Source organism: Opisthocomus hoazin, chromosome 2 (assembly GCF_030867145.1).
Source record: "Opisthocomus hoazin isolate bOpiHoa1 chromosome 2, bOpiHoa1.hap1, whole genome shotgun sequence".
Lineage (NCBI taxonomy): Eukaryota > Metazoa > Chordata > Aves > Opisthocomiformes > Opisthocomidae > Opisthocomus > Opisthocomus hoazin.
Window position 1 is genome coordinate 66141299 of NC_134415.1, and position 19103 is coordinate 66160401.

At 41.3% G+C, this 19103-nt stretch overlaps 1 protein-coding gene across 3 annotated transcripts in view; it reads right to left on the minus strand.

Annotated features, from left to right (window-relative positions):
• Positions 1-6484: 6484 nt before the first annotated feature.
• PDE7B (phosphodiesterase 7B) overlaps positions 6485-19103 on the minus strand; it is a 188184-nt gene continuing 175565 nt past the window's right edge. For all 3 annotated transcript variants that reach the window (XM_075413984.1, XM_075413983.1, XM_075413985.1), the window contains 4 exons: positions 18144-18288; positions 16043-16139; positions 11928-12008; positions 6485-11375 (listed from right to left, as the gene is read on the minus strand). In XM_075413984.1, coding sequence (XP_075270099.1) covers positions 11158-11375; positions 11928-12008; positions 16043-16139; positions 18144-18288 — 541 coding nt within the window. In that variant the 3' untranslated portion in view covers positions 6485-11157. The remainder of the gene's footprint in view (positions 11376-11927; positions 12009-16042; positions 16140-18143; positions 18289-19103) is intronic.

Genomic DNA, 19103 nt, shown 5'->3' on the forward strand with positions numbered 1-19103 from the left:
ACCTTGACTGAGCACAATAATCGTCAGTGGCTGACCTGATATGCATTGAGGATCACGAACGTCGCACCTGGTAATGGTCACTGGCGCTTTCGTTTGGAAGTTGTTGCCGTTCCATTGCTTAAACAAGAATCAAAGTCTCACTTAGGAATTGCACAGATTTTAGGAAAAATGAAAAGTATTTACTCCAAAGCAAGAGGGAGTACTAATTACTACTAAAGTATTTCTCTAACGGAGGAATAAGTTAAATTAAGCAATTTAATTCTGCAAAATCTAAAGAAGCTCTCTGAAGGACATATCTGGCCTTTTATGTTCATTTTGAATAAATCTCAGAGTAATATAGAAATTCAGAAAATTATTGTGGCATCTGAGTTTTCCTTTTAAGAAAAGTGGGGAAAACCAGGTGACTATAGGTCAATTAGCATGTCTCAATTCTAGGCAAAAAAACCTGTCTTATGGCATCCTAGTGCAGATTTGGAAATACTTAGGTAACAGGAGTGATCTCATATGACTTTACTGGAAAAATAGATCTTTTAAATCATCTTTTAAAAAAGTAGCTGTAGTAGAACAGTGTTAATTAAAATATAGCATTCATGTTATCCACAAAGTATATGTTAAATGGATGTAGAACTGATTAACTGGCAGATAATAGTAATCACTGAAAGGAAGTGTTTCTATTAGGGTTATAGGGAAAGGTTCTAGATTAATGTAGTTTCATATTTTTAGTAATGAAATAAGTGATAAAATTTGTGGATAATTAAAAACAAATTATATTGTGAGAAATAATGAAGATGGGAATGATGGCACAAAGCCATAATGATAATGCTGTAGTAGGTTAGGTCTCCAGAAAGAAAGTACATTCTGGTACAGTCAAGTTGGAAAACTATAAAGGAGTTTTGTTCAAATCTGTAGGTTTTGCTACTGTATTCTTTCAGAAGCAAGAAATCTGTTTGCAGCGACCTGATTTGTCTGTGAATGCATGAAGAGGGAAAAAAAAAAAGGTACTAAAAGCCTTTTTCTCTGACAGAGAAACGTAGCAGTAGCAAGAAGTGAAAACTCGAATAATTTACATGAGAATGTGTTTCAGTGATGAACATGACATCCACAGTGAGAAGTGGTGACTTTTACCTCTTTTTTCTCTGTAGCAGAACCCAAAGCCACTCTACAGCGAAGCAACTGTGGAGTGAAACAAACAAAACCAACAAAACCCCCCTATGGCTTCTGATGTCTAGGTGGTCAAGGCTTATTAGATATAAAAGCTCGGGTCTCAGATATATGAATCGGTTAGGTGAACTTTCTGGGAGACTGTTTTTTTTTTGGCTGAGTCACCTTTTGACAATGGTGCCTTCCTTTTCTCCCCCCTTACATTATTTTCTCTAGGGAAGTTTTGAAGTATATTTCCTTTCTAATGCATTTATCACAGGTTGTCTTACAAGGAGACCAGCTCTTATTAAAGATATAAATATCTTTTACATCTTGAAAGTGCTTTTAGTATCACAGCTGGAGGAGCCTGTGCTACTTTTGAAGGTGCAAGCTCCTTGCTGATACTCAGAGCTTTAAGAAGACTAAATACTTTCATGGATTTCAGTAAAATTTAAGTTTGTAGATGTGCTGTGCCAGCTGAAAAATGACATCTGTATTATTATATAAGATGTCCCTGAGAGCAATATAACACCCACCAGCAAAACTTGAAACTGTCAAGTAACTGAAGAGTGATGATGTAAGTTCTCCCTTTAAATTAATGACACTGAGGTACCAGAAAGAAAGAACTGCAGTTGAATTGGTGAAGGAGTAAACTCTTTCCCCCAAAAAAACAGTAAAACATACAGAGTTTTTAAAGGTACTTCTTACAGGGGATCAATTCACATTTTCCACAAAACCATAGAAGTTTAGCTACTTTATCATTAAAGTAAATGGCTGTCCTTTCACATCTAGCTCTCTACAGGTGGTTTTCTTCTTAAGCTTTGAAGTAACATGAATCTGTTACTAAATTATTTCTGTTGTGAAGACTTGTGGTAGGAGCAGTATTGGTGTCCCTTGTGGGGCCCTGGTCTAGGACTAAACTGGTCCAAAGTGTTACTGTGGTGCAAATAAATAAATTCAACCTTTAGCTAGCATTCCACATACAATGTGACTGAGCTGTAGTAATCAAAATGTCAGATCATTTTGTTAGCGGGTTATATTTCAAAGTCTGCAAACATGTAGCCCGAAGTAGTGGAACTGTTCAGAAAGAAAATGAAGGCTGTTGGTAATGCAAAGTTATACTGTGATATGTTTAGGTCTCGGGCAGAGATTTGGCAAAAGATATCTGAAGTCCAGACACCTTTCCTACGCTCTTTCCTACGCAAAATTTAAGGGTACTGTTTTTAACTATGAATCCTTAAAACTGGGAAAGTAAAATGTATACTGTAATCTCTTAAAAAAAAAAAAAAAGGCTTCATACTGTTGTAAAATGCGCTTAAGAATTGTGATAGGAATTGAAGGTGACCTGAGTCTCAGGAAAATGTTTCTCTTGAAATCAAAAAAGCCAGGTTTTATTATGCTAAAACCTCCATAGTTTTGACTACGGAGAACTTGGAAATGACCAAGGAAGACAGAAAATAAAAAGGGGGTTGGAAGTAGCTCCTTCTCTCCTTACTGTGCCCTTGCGTGTGAGTGTTTGCTTCCACTTAACTCAATACCTTGCAGTGAAGTGTCTTAGGCCCCTCTCATATCTAGGTGACAGTGAAGCCTCACAAGAATTGTATTTACTTGCTACGTTCTCCTAGTGAGCTGTGAGCTTCTTGCTGTGGCTCTCTTACATGAAATACCCTGCAGTCTCTGACGTTTCTCTCTTCTAGACCAATCCAGAGCATCTTGGAGAAGGAAGAATTCTCCCTCTGTTATGGGGGTGAGGGGGAAATCGCTCTGCTCTTGAACATGATATATGATTTGGAAGATACTAAATAAATACTGTACTTCGCTGAAGAGAATTATTTTTGTCTTGCTTGTGACTAGTTGGTGTCTTCAAGAAGCTGACTGTAATTAGGTGTGCATGGGGGGCAAGAGATCTAAGAAGGTAAAAATGGGGGCTTGATAATCAGTTTGTCGTCTCCAGATGTGGCTCCTGATACAGTGAGCACAGAAATTGAGGGTCGAGCGCAGAAGGAAGTAGACTATGCAGCTTATCCAGGTTTCTTCAATTCAGTCCACTAATACCTTCAAGTAATACAATTTGTGTGTATATTATTTTTGTCGCTACAGTGGAGGTGAATGTAGGAAGTGTTTGCTACATTAAAACTTTTGTATATGCCTTTATGCACCTAAAGCATACAACGTGTCAATGTCAGTTAGCTGTGCTGAGTAGCTGAAGTACCCATCCAGCATCACCACTGACTTATTTAATGTATGTTTCTTCGTTTGCTTAATATCTGTCTTGCATAGGCAGTCTTCAGGTAGCAGCGTTCTTGAGGAAGGTTTCCCTTTAATGTGGGAGTTGGGGCAGTTAACATACACACGTGTGCATCTTAATTAGGCCATAGTGCTGATAAAAGGTACTTCAAAGCACATAGTGCAAATGGCCACTCTTTGATGTTTCTTGCAGTAATGGTAGAACTGGTGGTGTTGACTTTTTGGCTACACTGAGGGGAAATCTGTGGTGCATAGGTACCATAGAGGGCAGTGCCAGTGTCGTGGGAGTTCTTGTCATATGTGTGGAACCTCATCCCAGCAAAACAGTACGTTTCAAACAAAGTAATTCCACTTGTGTTTTGGTCTCTCAGTTGATGATACTAATATATATAATTTTTTCCTCCTCACTCTGAAGATTGAATTGAAATATATTTATCCACTGCAAAACATGAAAGATACAAAAGAGTGGTCTCTGGGACAATATTTTATCTTTCTTGTTGAATCTGTCTGTGAATCTACCACATGTTACGGTACTTCTCATCTTTGGTTTTTGATTGGATGAAGTAACTAGCCCCGACTTTGTCTCCAGATGTTGGTAGGTCCTGTTACAGGTATGAGGATCATCAACTACATTGTGTAGGTGTAGCTCTAGATTTTTCTTTTTGGTATGTTATGAAAACTTTGGATTTGGAATGTAACAGCTGCTGACCCACATGAACAGGTCATGAAGGTGTCGTTGCAAACAAAAGGTTGATTTAAGTCTTAAAGTATGTTTCCTCCAAGGTTATGAATTTAGTAATATTTGTTTGTAACTATGAATTTTGTTTTTATTTATGTAAATGTTCAATATTTTAAGTTTTGCTGTGTGATTAAAGGTTGATGTATTCTTGTGGCAGCAGCTTCCACATGTATTGCTTTACTTTGTTTTACCTATATTCTGGTTCAGGGAAAACAGAAGCACAAATGTTCATTTTTTCTATAGGTGGTACCAATGGAGCTACACCCTGTCTCTCCTTTCTGGAGGTTGTTTGTGATTCACATTGCTTTTTGACACCCTTCTTTGCACTTCCCACTCTTGTACTTGCACTTTCTAGAGAGGGGCGATTACTATGAAAATTAGGGCATAGAAAATTATGGCATAAATTGTATGTCTGGGTGGTAGGAGAGGTGGAGATAATAGTACAACTCCTCTTTATCTCTGTATGAATTCTAATACACCATTTTAGTTACAACATCTTATGACACCCAGGTCCCCTTCCTAATCTAGTACCATATATTCAGAGCCCTATAAGGTATAGGTTCAACTCTTCTCTCTAAAGTGTATTATTACCATAAAATCGTCTGACATGAAATTCATCTGCTGTTGTGATGCTCACTTCCTTGTGTGTTAGGTCTGCGTGGCCCTGCGGGGACACCCAAGGCAGCACCTAGGAAGTGGTGCTGCTGGGAGCAGAATTCCATTGTCATGGATGGAGCTGTTGCATGATGCTTAGTAAAACTCTTCCTGAGACCCAGACCAGCCCAGGATATAGTAAAGTGATCCACTGTTTTTTGTGATCCACTGTTTTTTGTGGCAGAGCCAATTTAAGCCCTCCTCTATTCTGTGGTTAATTTTCTGTCTATCTGTCCCTAAATAGCTGTTTGAGACTGTGCTGCACGCAACATCACTGAGAGATCAAGAGGTGTAGGAGAGGGAACACTGTAAGCCTGCCTTCTTGCTAAAACCAGCGTATTTGGTAACTACGCCCCTGTTAGCTTGGAGAGGATTGGAATATGGTGGACATTGGAGAGAATCTGCCTTCCTCACCTTTAGGGAAAAGGAGTGTCTGTCACCTAAATAATTGTTTGTCACATGCATACTGTATTGCTTCTTTTCTTAATGAATAATTATATTTCCCAGATTATCCAGCTAAGCTTTAACACCACAGTTAAGTCTTTAGCCAGGACAAAATTGCCATATTATTATTTTGTCTTTTTCTGTTAAGTTCAGTGATTCATTTCAACATGCTAGTCTAGGTTATTTGTTTCGAACCCTTAAATGTCAGCATTCATACAGACAGTGCCTGTGCAGAATAGGAAAATGTATTGACTTAGTGGTTCTTCAAAATAGCACTGCTAAATCCGTTGTGGAAAATTGTGGGTGGTTTTCCAACGCTGAGTATGTAAACCTTCTCCTGGAGAAACCATCACATATCCATCCGTATATAGGACAGATCTCTAAGGGGTTTCAATCTAGAATCTATTCTGCAATTCAGCTTGCATCTGGAGGACACACGAAAACACTTTTTGTTATGATTCTGAAGGGTGGGTTGTTTTTTTTTTTAATTTTAAGAAAGTGAATTTAAAATGCTGGCTAAATAACAATGAGACCAAATCTATCTTCAGCTCCTATATTCAGTTCAATTGTAGCATTTGCTGTGCACAGACTATGTGAGTGTTGTTACTGGACTGAGGTATAGCTAAATTCTGGCTTTAGAAATGTATCAAAGTCAAGAAGAGTCCCTGCAGTGGCAGAAGTCCGTCAGCGATGGTAGGTATTTCTCACTTAGAAATATTTATCAGTGTGGAATGTCAGTATTTCCCATATTTTCAATTAAACTTCACAAGCCTCTGTCATGTTGCACATTATATATGTAATTGTTCGCAACTGAGAAATGAGAAAATGGAGATTAAAACTGACCATTGACACTAAGGAGAACGAGTTACTGGAACTGAAACAATAGTAGAAGACAACTCCATCTTCTTTAAATGTTTAAACAGGGAAACATTTTCCCTGGGGTTGGAAAATCCTTCTACTGTATGCTTAGGAGAAAGATATGGAAAGACTTTGTTGCTGTTAATTCCATTTAAATTCCTACAGCAATGCTAAGGGTAAATTTAGAGAAAAGTTCTTCTGAGAAACAGTGCACTGGGAAAGTGGTTGTTTTGTTGGTAGGAAGGAGAGGCAGTGGGAGGATGGATGCAGCAGGACTTTTGCTGCCTTGTCACACCAGAATGTCTTCTGCAAACTAAGGGGATGCTTTCAATCAACTGGCTCTACCAAAGAACTTTGGACACTTCATTCTTTTTTTTTTTTTTTATTAGTTGTCATTCTTTGACATGATGAATACTTACAGCAGTATGTTAAAAAAAGATACAGTTAAGTCTCTTGGCATCACTGCATAGCAGTCACAGCATTTTCACACAATCTAGTGCTTCCTTCCAGAATGATGCATATGGCATATATACGCCCATATGGGGGCTGATTCTTGGTCCCAGTGAAATTGGTGGGACCAGTGTTTGGCCCATAGAGTTGTATAAGATATGTGAATACGTATATATAAAATGCTTTACAATAAACATGACATATACAATCTTGAATTCAAAGGTAAGCAGAATATATTTTACATCCAAGTCAAACTTATGCTCAGCACTTTTAGTTTATGTACCTAAAATATTGGATGGATTATAGAAACAAGTAATAGAATAATAGTTTGCACCAATCAAAGTAATTTGGATACATATTCATGGCATGAAGCTTGCCTTGGGTTTTTGTTTTGTTTGTTTTGGGCTGGCTGTTTTTGGATTTGCAGAATCTTAATTCAAATTTTAGTATTGATTTTTGTGGGCCATAAGCAGGGGACTGTGGCAGCAGAAGGGGAACAGGAGCACTTTACTGACAACTCAGCTGAGTGACTGAACAAGGCAGTAAATTACGGGTGGTACTCTGACTGATACCTGAAAATAAAATTGTAACTACTTGAGTGTTTTCTCCATTTGGAAGGGCTACCATGCATTCTGTCTCTGTTTTGTTGGAAACCTTTAACAGAAATTTCAACCACAGATTGGAAAAGCTGGTGAGATAGAGATGCAGTGTGAAAGTGGGCTTATCTCAATTACTGTGGTAAATGTGTCTTCTCACTGATCATTTAGGGTGACTGGTTTTCATGACAAAAATCAAAATAGTATAGTAAAATTATTGTCTCATGTTGTCGATTAGGTTAGATACAACAGTGGATCGTGTGGGTTTTTTTTTCCATAGAGTCTACTTAATCTCAGATACTCCACTCTCTCCTTCTGTATTTCAAAGGTGCACATTTTCAATCGTCCTTTTTTCCCCCTTTTGGCTGGTGGCTGGAACATTGATCCTTAAAAACGTAAAGGTAGGCAAAAATCTTTATTTAATGAAAATGCATACATATGCATTATTTTAACCAGCCTAAAAGCTTCACTTATCATCACTTTCTTTTATTACTATCGTGTTGTTATTAGAACAGATTTGTTCTCTTTGATGGTATGAAATCTGCATTTAAAGAAACTGGGTTTTAATCAAATCGTATTTGTGGGGCATAAAAGCATTTTAAGCTACTGCTTTTAGCAGTTTTCTGCTTCTTTCATTATATGAAAAACCTAATTCAAATTTAAAATTTCAGAATCTTTTAGCTGCACTGGCTCAGTAAGAAAGAAAAATAATTTACAAGGGCTTTCTGTAAAGTGGCAAATAGGGCTAACAAGACAAAAATCTGCATTATCTGCATAGATGTTTTTGTATTCTGTGCATCTAGCATTCTGTTGGCATCCTGGGGAGAAATCCCAGTACAGAAATGTCCTCCAAACTAGGTAATACCGAATATGTATCACAACCGCGTATGCTGAGCACTGGTGCTGCTGGATTGGCTGTACCGGGCACGGTTTGGCTGCTTCCATGGGAAACCAACTGGTAGCGTTTCGCATTGCAGACCCCAGTGAATCTGGCTGCCAGAGCTGAACTTTTCAACGCACTTTTGTCTAGAGCACCTGAGGCAAACTGGCCCAGACCCAATCCTGTGTAATGGGTTTGGCTCCTGAGTACAGAAGCGTTTCTGGAGCCACCCTGAACCCATTTCAAGCATTGTTTCATTAGACAAGGTGATTGAAATCTAGCAAGTATGTTCAGTGCACCAAAAAACCCCACAGCTTGGTCATTTTAAGAGCAGCTTTTCAAAGTTGGGAAGTTTTGACTCGGTAAGAGCAGACTTGCAACGGACCCTGTAGGCTCCAATTACAGAAAACGTGTTGGTTTTATTGTAGCTATGACAGAACTTGGTTTGTACCTAGGCTCTCCTGTTGGACCCATTTTCTGGAAGCGCCTCAGAAACAGCTCCACAATGCCTCTGTCAAGAGCTTTTTATGCTGCTAGAGACTGGCTTTGTTCAAGTAAACTTCAGAACATTTGAAAAAAATTCTTTGAACTAGATGGAAAATGGCTTCCGTTTCTTAGTAAAAAGACAAAACAAGGGAAATTATATCCTTTTGTATGTACTTAAGTGCTTCCAAGAAGCACATTACACTGCTCACGTAATGTCCTAATAATTGTCCTAAATCTGTCAGGAGAAGGAAAGATACATCTAAAAAGCTGCAAAGTGGTGATCCTCCTGCCCGCACCCTCAGGTGGTTAAAAACATTTATGTCCTGTAGTTAGAAATAATTCTGTTCTACTCCAGCTCTCTCTCTCTTTGCTTGTTATGGTACTTCTAATATGTGACTCCCATTTAGAAGAGGGAGGAAGAAGAATGTTTTGTACTGCTTATAGCTTACAAAACAGTAGAGGAGAAGAAAAATGTTGTTCTTGGGATGTTTTGTGTTCTCGTCGTTATTTCCACCTCCCTACTTCACTGGGTTTCAGTCTCTTTCTCTGAAGATATATGTCCAATGAATTAGTAGCGTCAAACACCCTTTACCAAAACTTATGCTTTTTATTTTTCTTTAAACATATTAGTCACTTTATGAGCATGAACACTTTGCCTAATCAATATTCCCTCTAACTGAGGAAAAATTCTATTACGTCTCCCCTTGCACTTTTATGAGTAAATATTATCTTTCCCAAACACCAACTTAAATAGCTCTTTCTTTGTTGGCCTCCCCAAGATATTAACATCCAAACACGATTATGTGGCCATACCTGCTAGTTCTTTTGGATAACAGTAATACAGATCTGCTGTATGGGGGGGGGTTTACATCAACACTACACTTCATCCGAATGCAATTAATTTTTCTGGGGGCTGAGGAGAAGAGGAAAATCACTTGGGTGCAATGCAGTAGTGTCCAAGAATACCATCTCATGGAAATGAGGGAAGCTTACGTAAAGTTTTATAAAGACTATCCAAACCAAGGTTGTTTATAGCATAGATAAGGCCATGTGTCTTTCACAAACACCAGACCATAGAAAATTCTTCGGCTACTATGATAGTCAAGAGGATTTTTCTTAATAGTCTGACTACAATGCATTGTTTTTCCTTCATTGAGTGAGACTGATCTAAAAGTCAGTTGAAGTATTTTTTTTTTAATGAAAAGAAAAATACAAATGCATTTCAATGCTGGCTATTTAAGGAGGGAATGTGGGGAAAAAAAATCAGGTACACTGCAACATCACTCAAGAAAACAACTGGACTCCAGAAGTATTAGAATGTCATCCTTTGTAGATCACTAAGCTATTTAATAAAAATTCACACTCTTGAATAAATGGTAATCACTTTGAACTGTCAAATTATGTGGTGTTGCTGTGGGTCTTGGTTTTTTTGAACTTAAACTTCAGCCTCTGTGAAGCATTTGCCTAGACCAAATGTGCAAGGTGCCATGGATTAACAACACGGACCCATATGGAATGTGTTTGAAGTTTTCCTGCCAGACTTCCTTCCTTAATGACCTTTGATACACCTTGGATAGCGGAAAGGCAGTTCAGAATCGTATCTTGTGACCATATGATTTTGGCAGCTATCAGAAGATGAAGGATGCTAAAAGTTAAGGCTTTTATCCACAAACAATGGTGTATATTAATAAACTCTATACCATATTTACAAATGCTTTCTCTTGTATTAAAACTAACAGTATTCTGTTCACAGTGCCAATGTTTTTACAGGTAGCAATCCCACAGTACTCCAGTATTTTGGCATGGGAATCAGTAGCGCTTTGTATTTACAGAAAATGTACACATATGAATATAAACATGTTACTTGAAACAGTACTCAAAAGATAGATCTGTTCGTGTTTCAAAGGTTTAGACTGTACAACACCTTCCCTTTCGTTTGCGAGGGAATGCTGTTCCTTGCAATGAGAAGATGCCTGTCTTTTATCCAAAGTGGCATAAAAATGATTACCAAAATGAGCCTTGTTACAGTGGAGTTGTGTACAGGGAGAGTAACTTCAGTCCAAGGTTTACAGATCTGTTGTTTAGTGCACAGAATACAAAAGTTAAAAAGGTTTTTGTTTTAATTACTAAAATAACCAGACTCTCTCTGCCCTCTGTGAGCGCGGTCTCGCTTGGCCAGTGTCTTCTGGATGCTGAAGATGCTGGTGGTTTAATGTGCAGCCCAGCTGCCAGCCTGGGAAGCGTGCGGCACTCTGGGCCTATATACATATGTCACAGTATGTCTCGTGGTGAATGAATCTGTAACCAAGAGTGCCTCTGTCTACCCCCATTCTGTCGGTAATCCTCCCTGCTTCGTGGCAGCCGCACCCGGCCCGGCTTCAGTACTGCTGACTGGGACTCCGCATTCAGGCAGTTCATGATGGGAGGTGACAAATGGCATCAGGCATGTACAGAACCAAGAGAGGGGAGAGGAACGTGAAGGAGATCCAGAACGGGATCCAGCAGAACCGCAGGCTTGTTCGTGAGGACCCTTAGAGCTTCTGCTTTGTCATTTCTTCCCTTTCCATGGTCTTGACAACAGGCTCCTAGCTCCCCGGGACTTTGTTTGCTGCTGTGACCAAGACAGAGATAGCAGTGCTATAAGGAAAAGTGCAACGCTGCCACTAAGGAGTCTCTTCCTCATTTAAAGTCTGTTCTTGGCTGTCAGTCACTTGACCTGAGTGGTCATTACTCCTACTACTGCTGTGTTGCTTGTGGAGCAAACTTCTCCACTTGGCCTTGTTCCTCCTGAGATGGTTTAGCATATTTTCAGATAGGGGGGTATCGCCTGTAAACTGGGCCCACCTCTCAAAGAGCGGCTCTACGATGTACGTCATGAACCCTGGGGAAACACACAAAGGACAGCAGGTGAGGAACAAATTCATTCCATGAGTGCACTGCCCCATAGAGTGCCTCGAGAGAATGCAGGAATGTAAGTGGCACAAACCCTGATGAGAAAGAGCAATAATGCCTCAAGCAGCCATCAGCTCCTTCTGAAACACACAACTTCTGACCAGCACGCATGACAAGATGTGGCTCTAGCTGTGTGTGGAACAGCAAAATCCGGGAGGCACGGCATCCACTCTGAGGAGATTTCAGACTAGAAAGTAATCAGTGTGTAATCACGTGTTGGCTGCGATTTTTCTCTGCCAATATCAGAACGATTGCTTTTTTCCCCCGTGCAATGACTCCTTTGTCTTTCTAGTGAGTATTTGGCTTGGCTAGGTTTCTTTTTGAACGTTTTTATTCAGAATGTGAATTGTGACTCTTGTGGTACCTACAGTTCTTACTGTTAAAAGAACTAGATTGGGGGGGGGGGGGGGGAGGAGTTTCCCTTTGAGCTTGTGCCATACTGAGATAAACATGGAGAGAAAAGAATGCAACCAGTACTTACCAATCTGTATGCTTGGTATTGTATCCTTCTGCTGATTACAAAGGGGGCTTACTTCCAGTTCAAATTTTTGTTCCAGGTCACCTGCAAAAAAACAAAACAGCAAATAATTTGTTGCTGCTTATATCTCTTCTTCATACCTACGTCAGACTCTTACAGTGACTGCAGCTGCGTGGATTTGAGCAGCTCGAAACTTGCACCTACAATGACCATGTTAAATGTCTAAATACCTTCTTTTCTTGGACTTTGTTTTAGGTATCAGAGAAACTAAGTATGTGTGGAAAGAAAAATGTCTCTAAGGAAAGGTGACTTTTGGATGAACTTTAAATGTGCGCACGTACATGTTCTGAAGACCTTATTTTTTAATACAGATTCTCTCACACGAGAGATTTTTAGAACATTCTAGTTCATTTACTGAGTGTTCAAATGTCTTCCTACGAGAAAAATGCAGAACATATATTGTAGAAGAAATGCACCTCCATTGTGAGTTGCTACTGTGTGCTGGTGGCAATGGCTGTTAAAGGGCAGCGTGATGGAGCCCGGCAGTCTGCAGCTCTGGCTGCACGACCAAACTAGTAAGGGCCAGAGCATGGGCTTGGGCAACACGTGTTCATCTGTCAAGAGCTGTGGAATTCAAGTTACGAATGTGGAAAAGGAATTAAATTAAAAGTGTGTCTTATAATTGTGGTGTAGTTGGGTATCAGGGCTATGCCTGTGCTTCTGCGCTGAAGCTACATCACCAGTAACCTGGACAGTCCAGGGAACCCCCGGGGGGGTCATCTGCACAGGACTGACCTGAGACAGCAGACGGGCCTGAAAGAAAGTGGTTGTCTGAACTGCTAGCCACCTCCAGAGCACGGTATTGGACTCATTGCAGCAGGAGGTCTCCAAGTGCGAATCTGGGACTGCCCTGAAGACTCGTACGAGGCAGCGCCTGCTGTGACTGGCCCTGGGGTCTGTTTCAAACTGTTGAAGAGCAGCCTGGACGGGGGATCTGCTCGCTCCAGAGGCCACCTCAGACTGCTCCTGCTGCAGAATTGACCAAAACTTGGCACCGAGAAGATGCTTGTAAACACTCAACAGAAATTATACCGGCAGATGCAGAAATGGTCACACAAGACCGTCTTCCATACACAGCTAAGGCAGTCAGGCGATATTTTTAATGTAGTTGAAGGTAAGCAATAGCAATGATCATGTGTATGCTGGCTAGCATGGATATAAGAATATACAAGAATTCAGCGGAAAAGGAGCGCAGGGAGTCTCGTTTGCTCCAGCTGAAGCTGCTGTTGCCACCCCGGCAGCAACCACCTGTCCTGCTGGAGAGACTGCATGGCCCCAGGCAATCCCATGCAAAGATTGCTGTGAAGGAGTTCAGGTTGGTGGGTTTTGTTTTAAACAAACACTCTGTCTGTGAGTGCAACACGTTCATCCTTTGTGATTTTTCAGCCGTCTCCGAGACACTGCCAGGCTCTGCATGAGGTACAGCCCCTTTCCTACCTACAGCAGGGGAGGGGAGGGGGACCAGCATTGTACAAGCTAAGCCGAACACTTGCCCTCAGGCAATTAAATACTTTCCCCATTTGATTTACTAAGGATGCAGTGAGGGGTGGTGACAAGAAATGTTCCCGTAAGTAAGACCGACCTGCTAGATCAGACAAAACGTTGTATTCAACCCCAAAAGAATCATTTTGCTTTAAATCCCCTGCTTTTGTTTAAAAGTTACTTTCTCCCCATTAATAGACTGTTTTGACTTAAATGCTGTTGTGCCACTTGGGCTCCATGTAAAGTACCGTGTGCATTTTAAGCCTTGCCTTTCTTCTCTCTGCAGCATACAGTGGCTTCTGAAATGTAAGTAAGGGGAGTATTTTCAGTTTTAATTAGATATTTACAAAACACCAGGGAAATGGTTTTAGCTTCAGAAAAAATCAAAAGGAACAACTGGAAAAACTGAGACAAAATAACAGTTTGTCCTGTTTCCAAGTGTGTGGTTTGTCTGTCCTCTTCTTCCCCTCTACCCTCGCCAAAAATCTTTGAGAAAAAGAGTGTGTAACTCCAGTGATGTCTCCTCTGAAGGTATTCTGGATTCAAAATGGTTGACTTGTCTGACTTGAAGTGTCAACATCTGCTTATCTTTGACAAGTCACTTAATTGACAAAAATCAGATTTTCCTTTACACGGTAAAATTTAAATGGTGGTCAATTCTCATATGTTTCAAGTTGCTATAAAGGTAACTGCATGAATTAATTGCTGAGAACTTTCACACTAGGGAAAACCTTCCAAGCAATTTTAAAGCCTCACCAGAGAAACTGATCATTAATGTTACTTAAACAGTAGCCATTTCCTTGAAACATGTTTCTTGCCAGCTCCATTTTACATAAACAAATCAAGTTGCATTATTTACCCTGTGTTCCTATTTGACTTTTAAAATGCCCATTTGAGAACAAGCTAAAGTATTTTTCTAGGAAAGGTTCATGTTAGGAGCTGCAGTAGGCATCAGGTGCCCTCTGAAACGTACCTGCGTTGTATCTTTTATTTGCTAACAGATATAGTGTAGATGCACCAGAAGACTGGAAGATCAAGATCTAAGTCTATTAAAATGGCATTAGGAATGTGTGGTACAAAAATGATCAAACTTTGTATGTGTTCCAGAAGGAAGATTAAACAAGGCACAAAATGTGGTATTATCTGCCTCAACTATAGTTAGAAATCGAAACATGAGAGATACGGTTTTCAAATTCTAAACAAAAAACAGCTTCAAGCCCCAGCATTGTGTGTAATGGGGTAGAGAGGTCTCCAATAACCTTTAAAGTGATAATAGTATCTAAATACATGCTATTTAATACTGTTTTTTATATTTTTACCAGAATTGTACAGCTACCAGTGACAGTCAGACCACAGTTTCTGTACAGTCTCCGACATGAAATGCTCTTTTTCTCCCTGTTACACTTCTAACTTGTCTCGTATGCTCCAGTGTCCCCTTTCAGAGACATACTTTAGACCTTATGCTAATAAATCTTGGAGTTTGGGGGAAATAGCTTACATTTGTAAGAGTTGAGAGTGATGTCTTTCTCAGCAGGGTCCCTCAATACACTAAAGGTGAGGTGTCGCACAACCGGAGCCCTGTCCTCAGGAGCTGGATATTGATTATGCCTTCACTATACATCTGACTAAATAAACCCACATCTGACAAGTTGCTTATGTCGCTTCGAAAGCATCAAAGTCAAAGACATTTCACCAGCTTAAACTGACATTGGCTTAAAATTGACTTGCTGACCTGTTTGTCCTTGTTAGGGACCAACTGTGCCAGGCACCACTTCAGACGTGGCTTGATTTTGTAATGCAGAATCTTAAATGAGCTGAGAACTTCACTGTGTGCCCTGCCAGCGTTTGCACCACTTGCCCTTGGCTCTCAGGATGCTCCGAACAAAGAATTTAGCAGTGATTAAATTCTGCTGCACCCTGGCTTGTAGCACAGCATGACCTTGCCTTTGCAGATAGAGCCAAACCGTGTAATTACTGCGCTTCAAAAAAAAACACCCTGCCTGCCCGCGCTCTCTGCAGGGGTTTGAAAACATTTGCAGTAGGTCCTAGCCGAGCTTTGGCTTGCCTGCTCTGGCCCTTTCAGCAGCGTGCTGGGAAGCGCGTTTGAACCCCTTCTCCGCGTTTGTAGGCAGAAGAATGCGTCATACTGGGGGAACAGCGAGGGCAAGGCTCCCATCGGAGTTGTAGCGGGAGCGTCAAGAGTGAGATAAAGCCCAGTGGCCAGCGGTGGGATTTTGGTGCAGTGTAGCCCTGGTGCCGTTGCAGCTCGGAAGAGCTGATGGGGACTGGGGGGTTCACAGAGCAGAACCCAGCCGTGGTCTTCCCAGACAAACGGACGCGCCAAGGCGCAGCAGAGCCCTCCCTCCTGCCTGATGCTGCTACAGGAGCAGAGAAATACTCGCTGCTCTTCTACCCCTTCCCGCTTTTCAAACGAGGCTGAGGATCTCTTCAACAGCTCCTTCTTGAGGGAGGTGTCACGGCAAGCCGGGTAGGCTGAATGCCACCTCGCTTTCGGCACACAAAAAGCTGGGGGGGGGCCGAGGTGAGAGGGGACCGCTGCGCGCCGAGGGGCTGACCTTGCCGGTAAAACTCCTCGCAGACCCGTTCGCTCCACTGTTTGCTCAGATCCCAGAGCCGGCACGGGTTGCAAATGTCAGCGCACTTGAGCGCAATCTGAAAGCAAAGGAGAAAGGGAGCGGTGAGAAACGAAGTTATTGCCTAGCAATGCTTCAGCAGTGAATCTGCAGCCGTGAAACTCCCAGGCCTCACCAGCGATGCTGGGAAGGGTTAAGAGCACCTTTTAGAGACTGAGCCTCACCCAAATATGCCTTCTGAGGAAAGAGCATTTATTTAAGCCACAAACAAAACCTTCATTCAGCCCTCTGCTTTACCATAGTGAGAACAAGAGGAGGGCCAGATTCCAAGGCTGCAAAGTCTTTTGGATATTCCTTGCAAGGAATAAGCCAACAAAAGCCTCAGGCTGGCTCCTGCTGACTGCCTGGCTCAGCATCGGCAGCTGATGACAAGGAAGGGAAGAGCCAAGCTGGTGTAAGGCTATTTGGGCATCGTTTCCCTGCGGTCTCAGTGAGTGACCTTGCATCTCACTTCAATTACGCTTCATCTTAATGTCGGCATAGTTTTGTTTACAGAACTAAGCACAGGGCTCTCCACACTACCCCTGGCTTGGTTTCACTTAGTTAACCAGTGCTTTTAAGTGCTTTGCAGGGAAACGAGTACAGGAGGGCAAGAGGTTTTTTAAATCAAGTAACTGCTTCAGAAAAGTAAACCATGTAACAGTCTGTCTGCCTTACTGCCTTGGAACAAGATGTCATGTGCCTCATTTCTACACAGATTGAACACAGTCAGTTAGCCTGACAGAGGTCAGAAATCATTCTGGCACCCGGGAGGGAAACAGAAATACTTCCTGTATAAATTCAGACCTGTGAACTGGAGGAGGGATGTTTCCGAGTCACTTTTCTCTCTGGATTACACTGATTTGCCTTAATGTCTATGACAAGGACCTTTCAAACATTCTTTAACTTACCCTGATCAATCAAGATTTCTTGATTATTTTTTTTCTTTTCTTCTTCCACAGCTAATTCACCAGATAAATAAATCTCACCATGTCTGTACCCTAGTTCCTATCTTCAAGAAAGCACATAAGAAACTTTTTGCCATAGTTGAGATCTGTAATCCCTGTGCCTTTGGCATTCGCACAACTTTCTTGCCTAATCTGTCCAGAAATATGATAAGGCCATCACCCTGCCCTGCATGTCCATGCAGTATCTGACAGAAGACCATCTTTGATGGAGGACAGGCGAGCAGATTACTACATTTCCCACACTGGTGGAGGGGGAAGAATTAACAGATCGGCACTTCTTTCCTTGCAGCTGTCACCTTTCCTGCGACCTTGACAAAGTGGTAACATGTAGATGTTTGTTTCATTGATGGTAACAACTACTTAAACTCCTTTATGTATTTAAGAGTGAAATTGATGTCATTTCTCCAGAGAAGCATGTATATGCAGCTACTTTAATCATAATAATGCTTTAATAGGTCAAGGTTTATTCTGAAGAGCGTGTTAGTGACTGCAGCTTAGCTGGAAGAAACAGTTTGAATCTATTTGATTTTTAAATAAAACATGGTTTCTTCATTAGCTGGGCAGATCCACTAGAGAAGCATCTGCTGCCATGGCAACAGCTGTCTCTGCAGAGGCAGTGTCTGAACATCCATCCCCGGAACGGGACTTGGGCACCTGATGTCAAGCTGTCTTAGAACACCGACCAGGGGGCTCTCCTGCACGGTGCCAGGGAGTAACACAGCTGAAGCAGCGCTTGCCAGAAGAGAAAATCTAGTTGAAGCATTACTTGGCAAGAGATGCAGTGGTCTGGAAATTAAATAATGAATAGCTTATCTTAATTTCTCAGCATTTGACACTGTCTCGCATCTGTTGCATTCACAGTTTTTTAACTCAAGAAAGTTACATAAGGAAATACTGGAGGCACCCTAATGCTTGCCTGACATTCCAGGTGGCTGAAGCAAAGTGTTCATGGTGATAGGCAGGGAGACATTGATGTCCAGACACACTATCGTACGCTAGTCTAACATATACTAGGAAATATTATGACTTGAAAAACGAATAAAGTACTATAGTGGAAAAATAGTTTCTGAAGTTACCTGAAGCATAAAATGTCTGTCTCGCGCATCCTCCAGCCTCAAATCCTGATTGTCGAGGTGGGATTTCAGACGGATCAAAAACTCATTCTGCCTGTTGATGTCTGTTGCCAAGATCAGGGAGCCCAACTGCTGCTCAATGTCCTGTCTGCAGTAAGGAAAATAAGCCCCTTCAGTCATGGAACCGTTGAACATTAATAGCTCAAAACAACCCGCTACAGATCATAGCTAGCATAAAGCTCCCTCTTTCTTTATGGATCCAGTCTGATCTGTTTGGTCAGTGTCTGCTGGGGTTTGCAGGGTACAACTGTTCCAGCTACCTAAACGGGTTCAGGAGGAATCAATAGTGTAGAAGAAAAACGCTTGATGGCATAGGTATTCTGAAAGCTTCTGAAAAGTGCTAGGAAAGTAAAAAAACCCAAAACAACAGCATGATGCATCTAGAAAAACGCTCACATCTCACTTCGGCTGCTCAGAGCTGGGTGCTGAGTACAGCAGCTTTGAAGTTGCAGCTGAAGTTGTAAAGGACTGAAGTCCTTTGAAGTAAGACTGAAGTTGTTGGTTGAATGCAAAGGATTTCTGGAAGGATGTGGAGCTTATTGCTTCAGGTAACTTGTTTATATTCTTGGTAAGTTCACCTGTGATTAAAACTTGGTATTGCAGGCTGTTCATTGGCCCAATCTCCACTCCTTGGTGGGAGTAACCCTGCACAAAACCAGCAGGTAAAAAGTTAGCATCAACTTCGCCAAGGTGCTCATGTTGCTGGTCTGTGGCTTTTTTTTTTTTTACTTCACCCAAAAAGACAGTGAAGACTGAACCACACCTCCTCAGTCAGGTGTGGAAGTCCTGAGCAGTCTTGACGCTACTCAACCAACTCCTTCATTTTTATCTTTATTTCATGCTTTTTGATTACTAAATCTTTCCAGATTTGGTTGGTGCTATGCAAAAACGAAAAATGCCAAC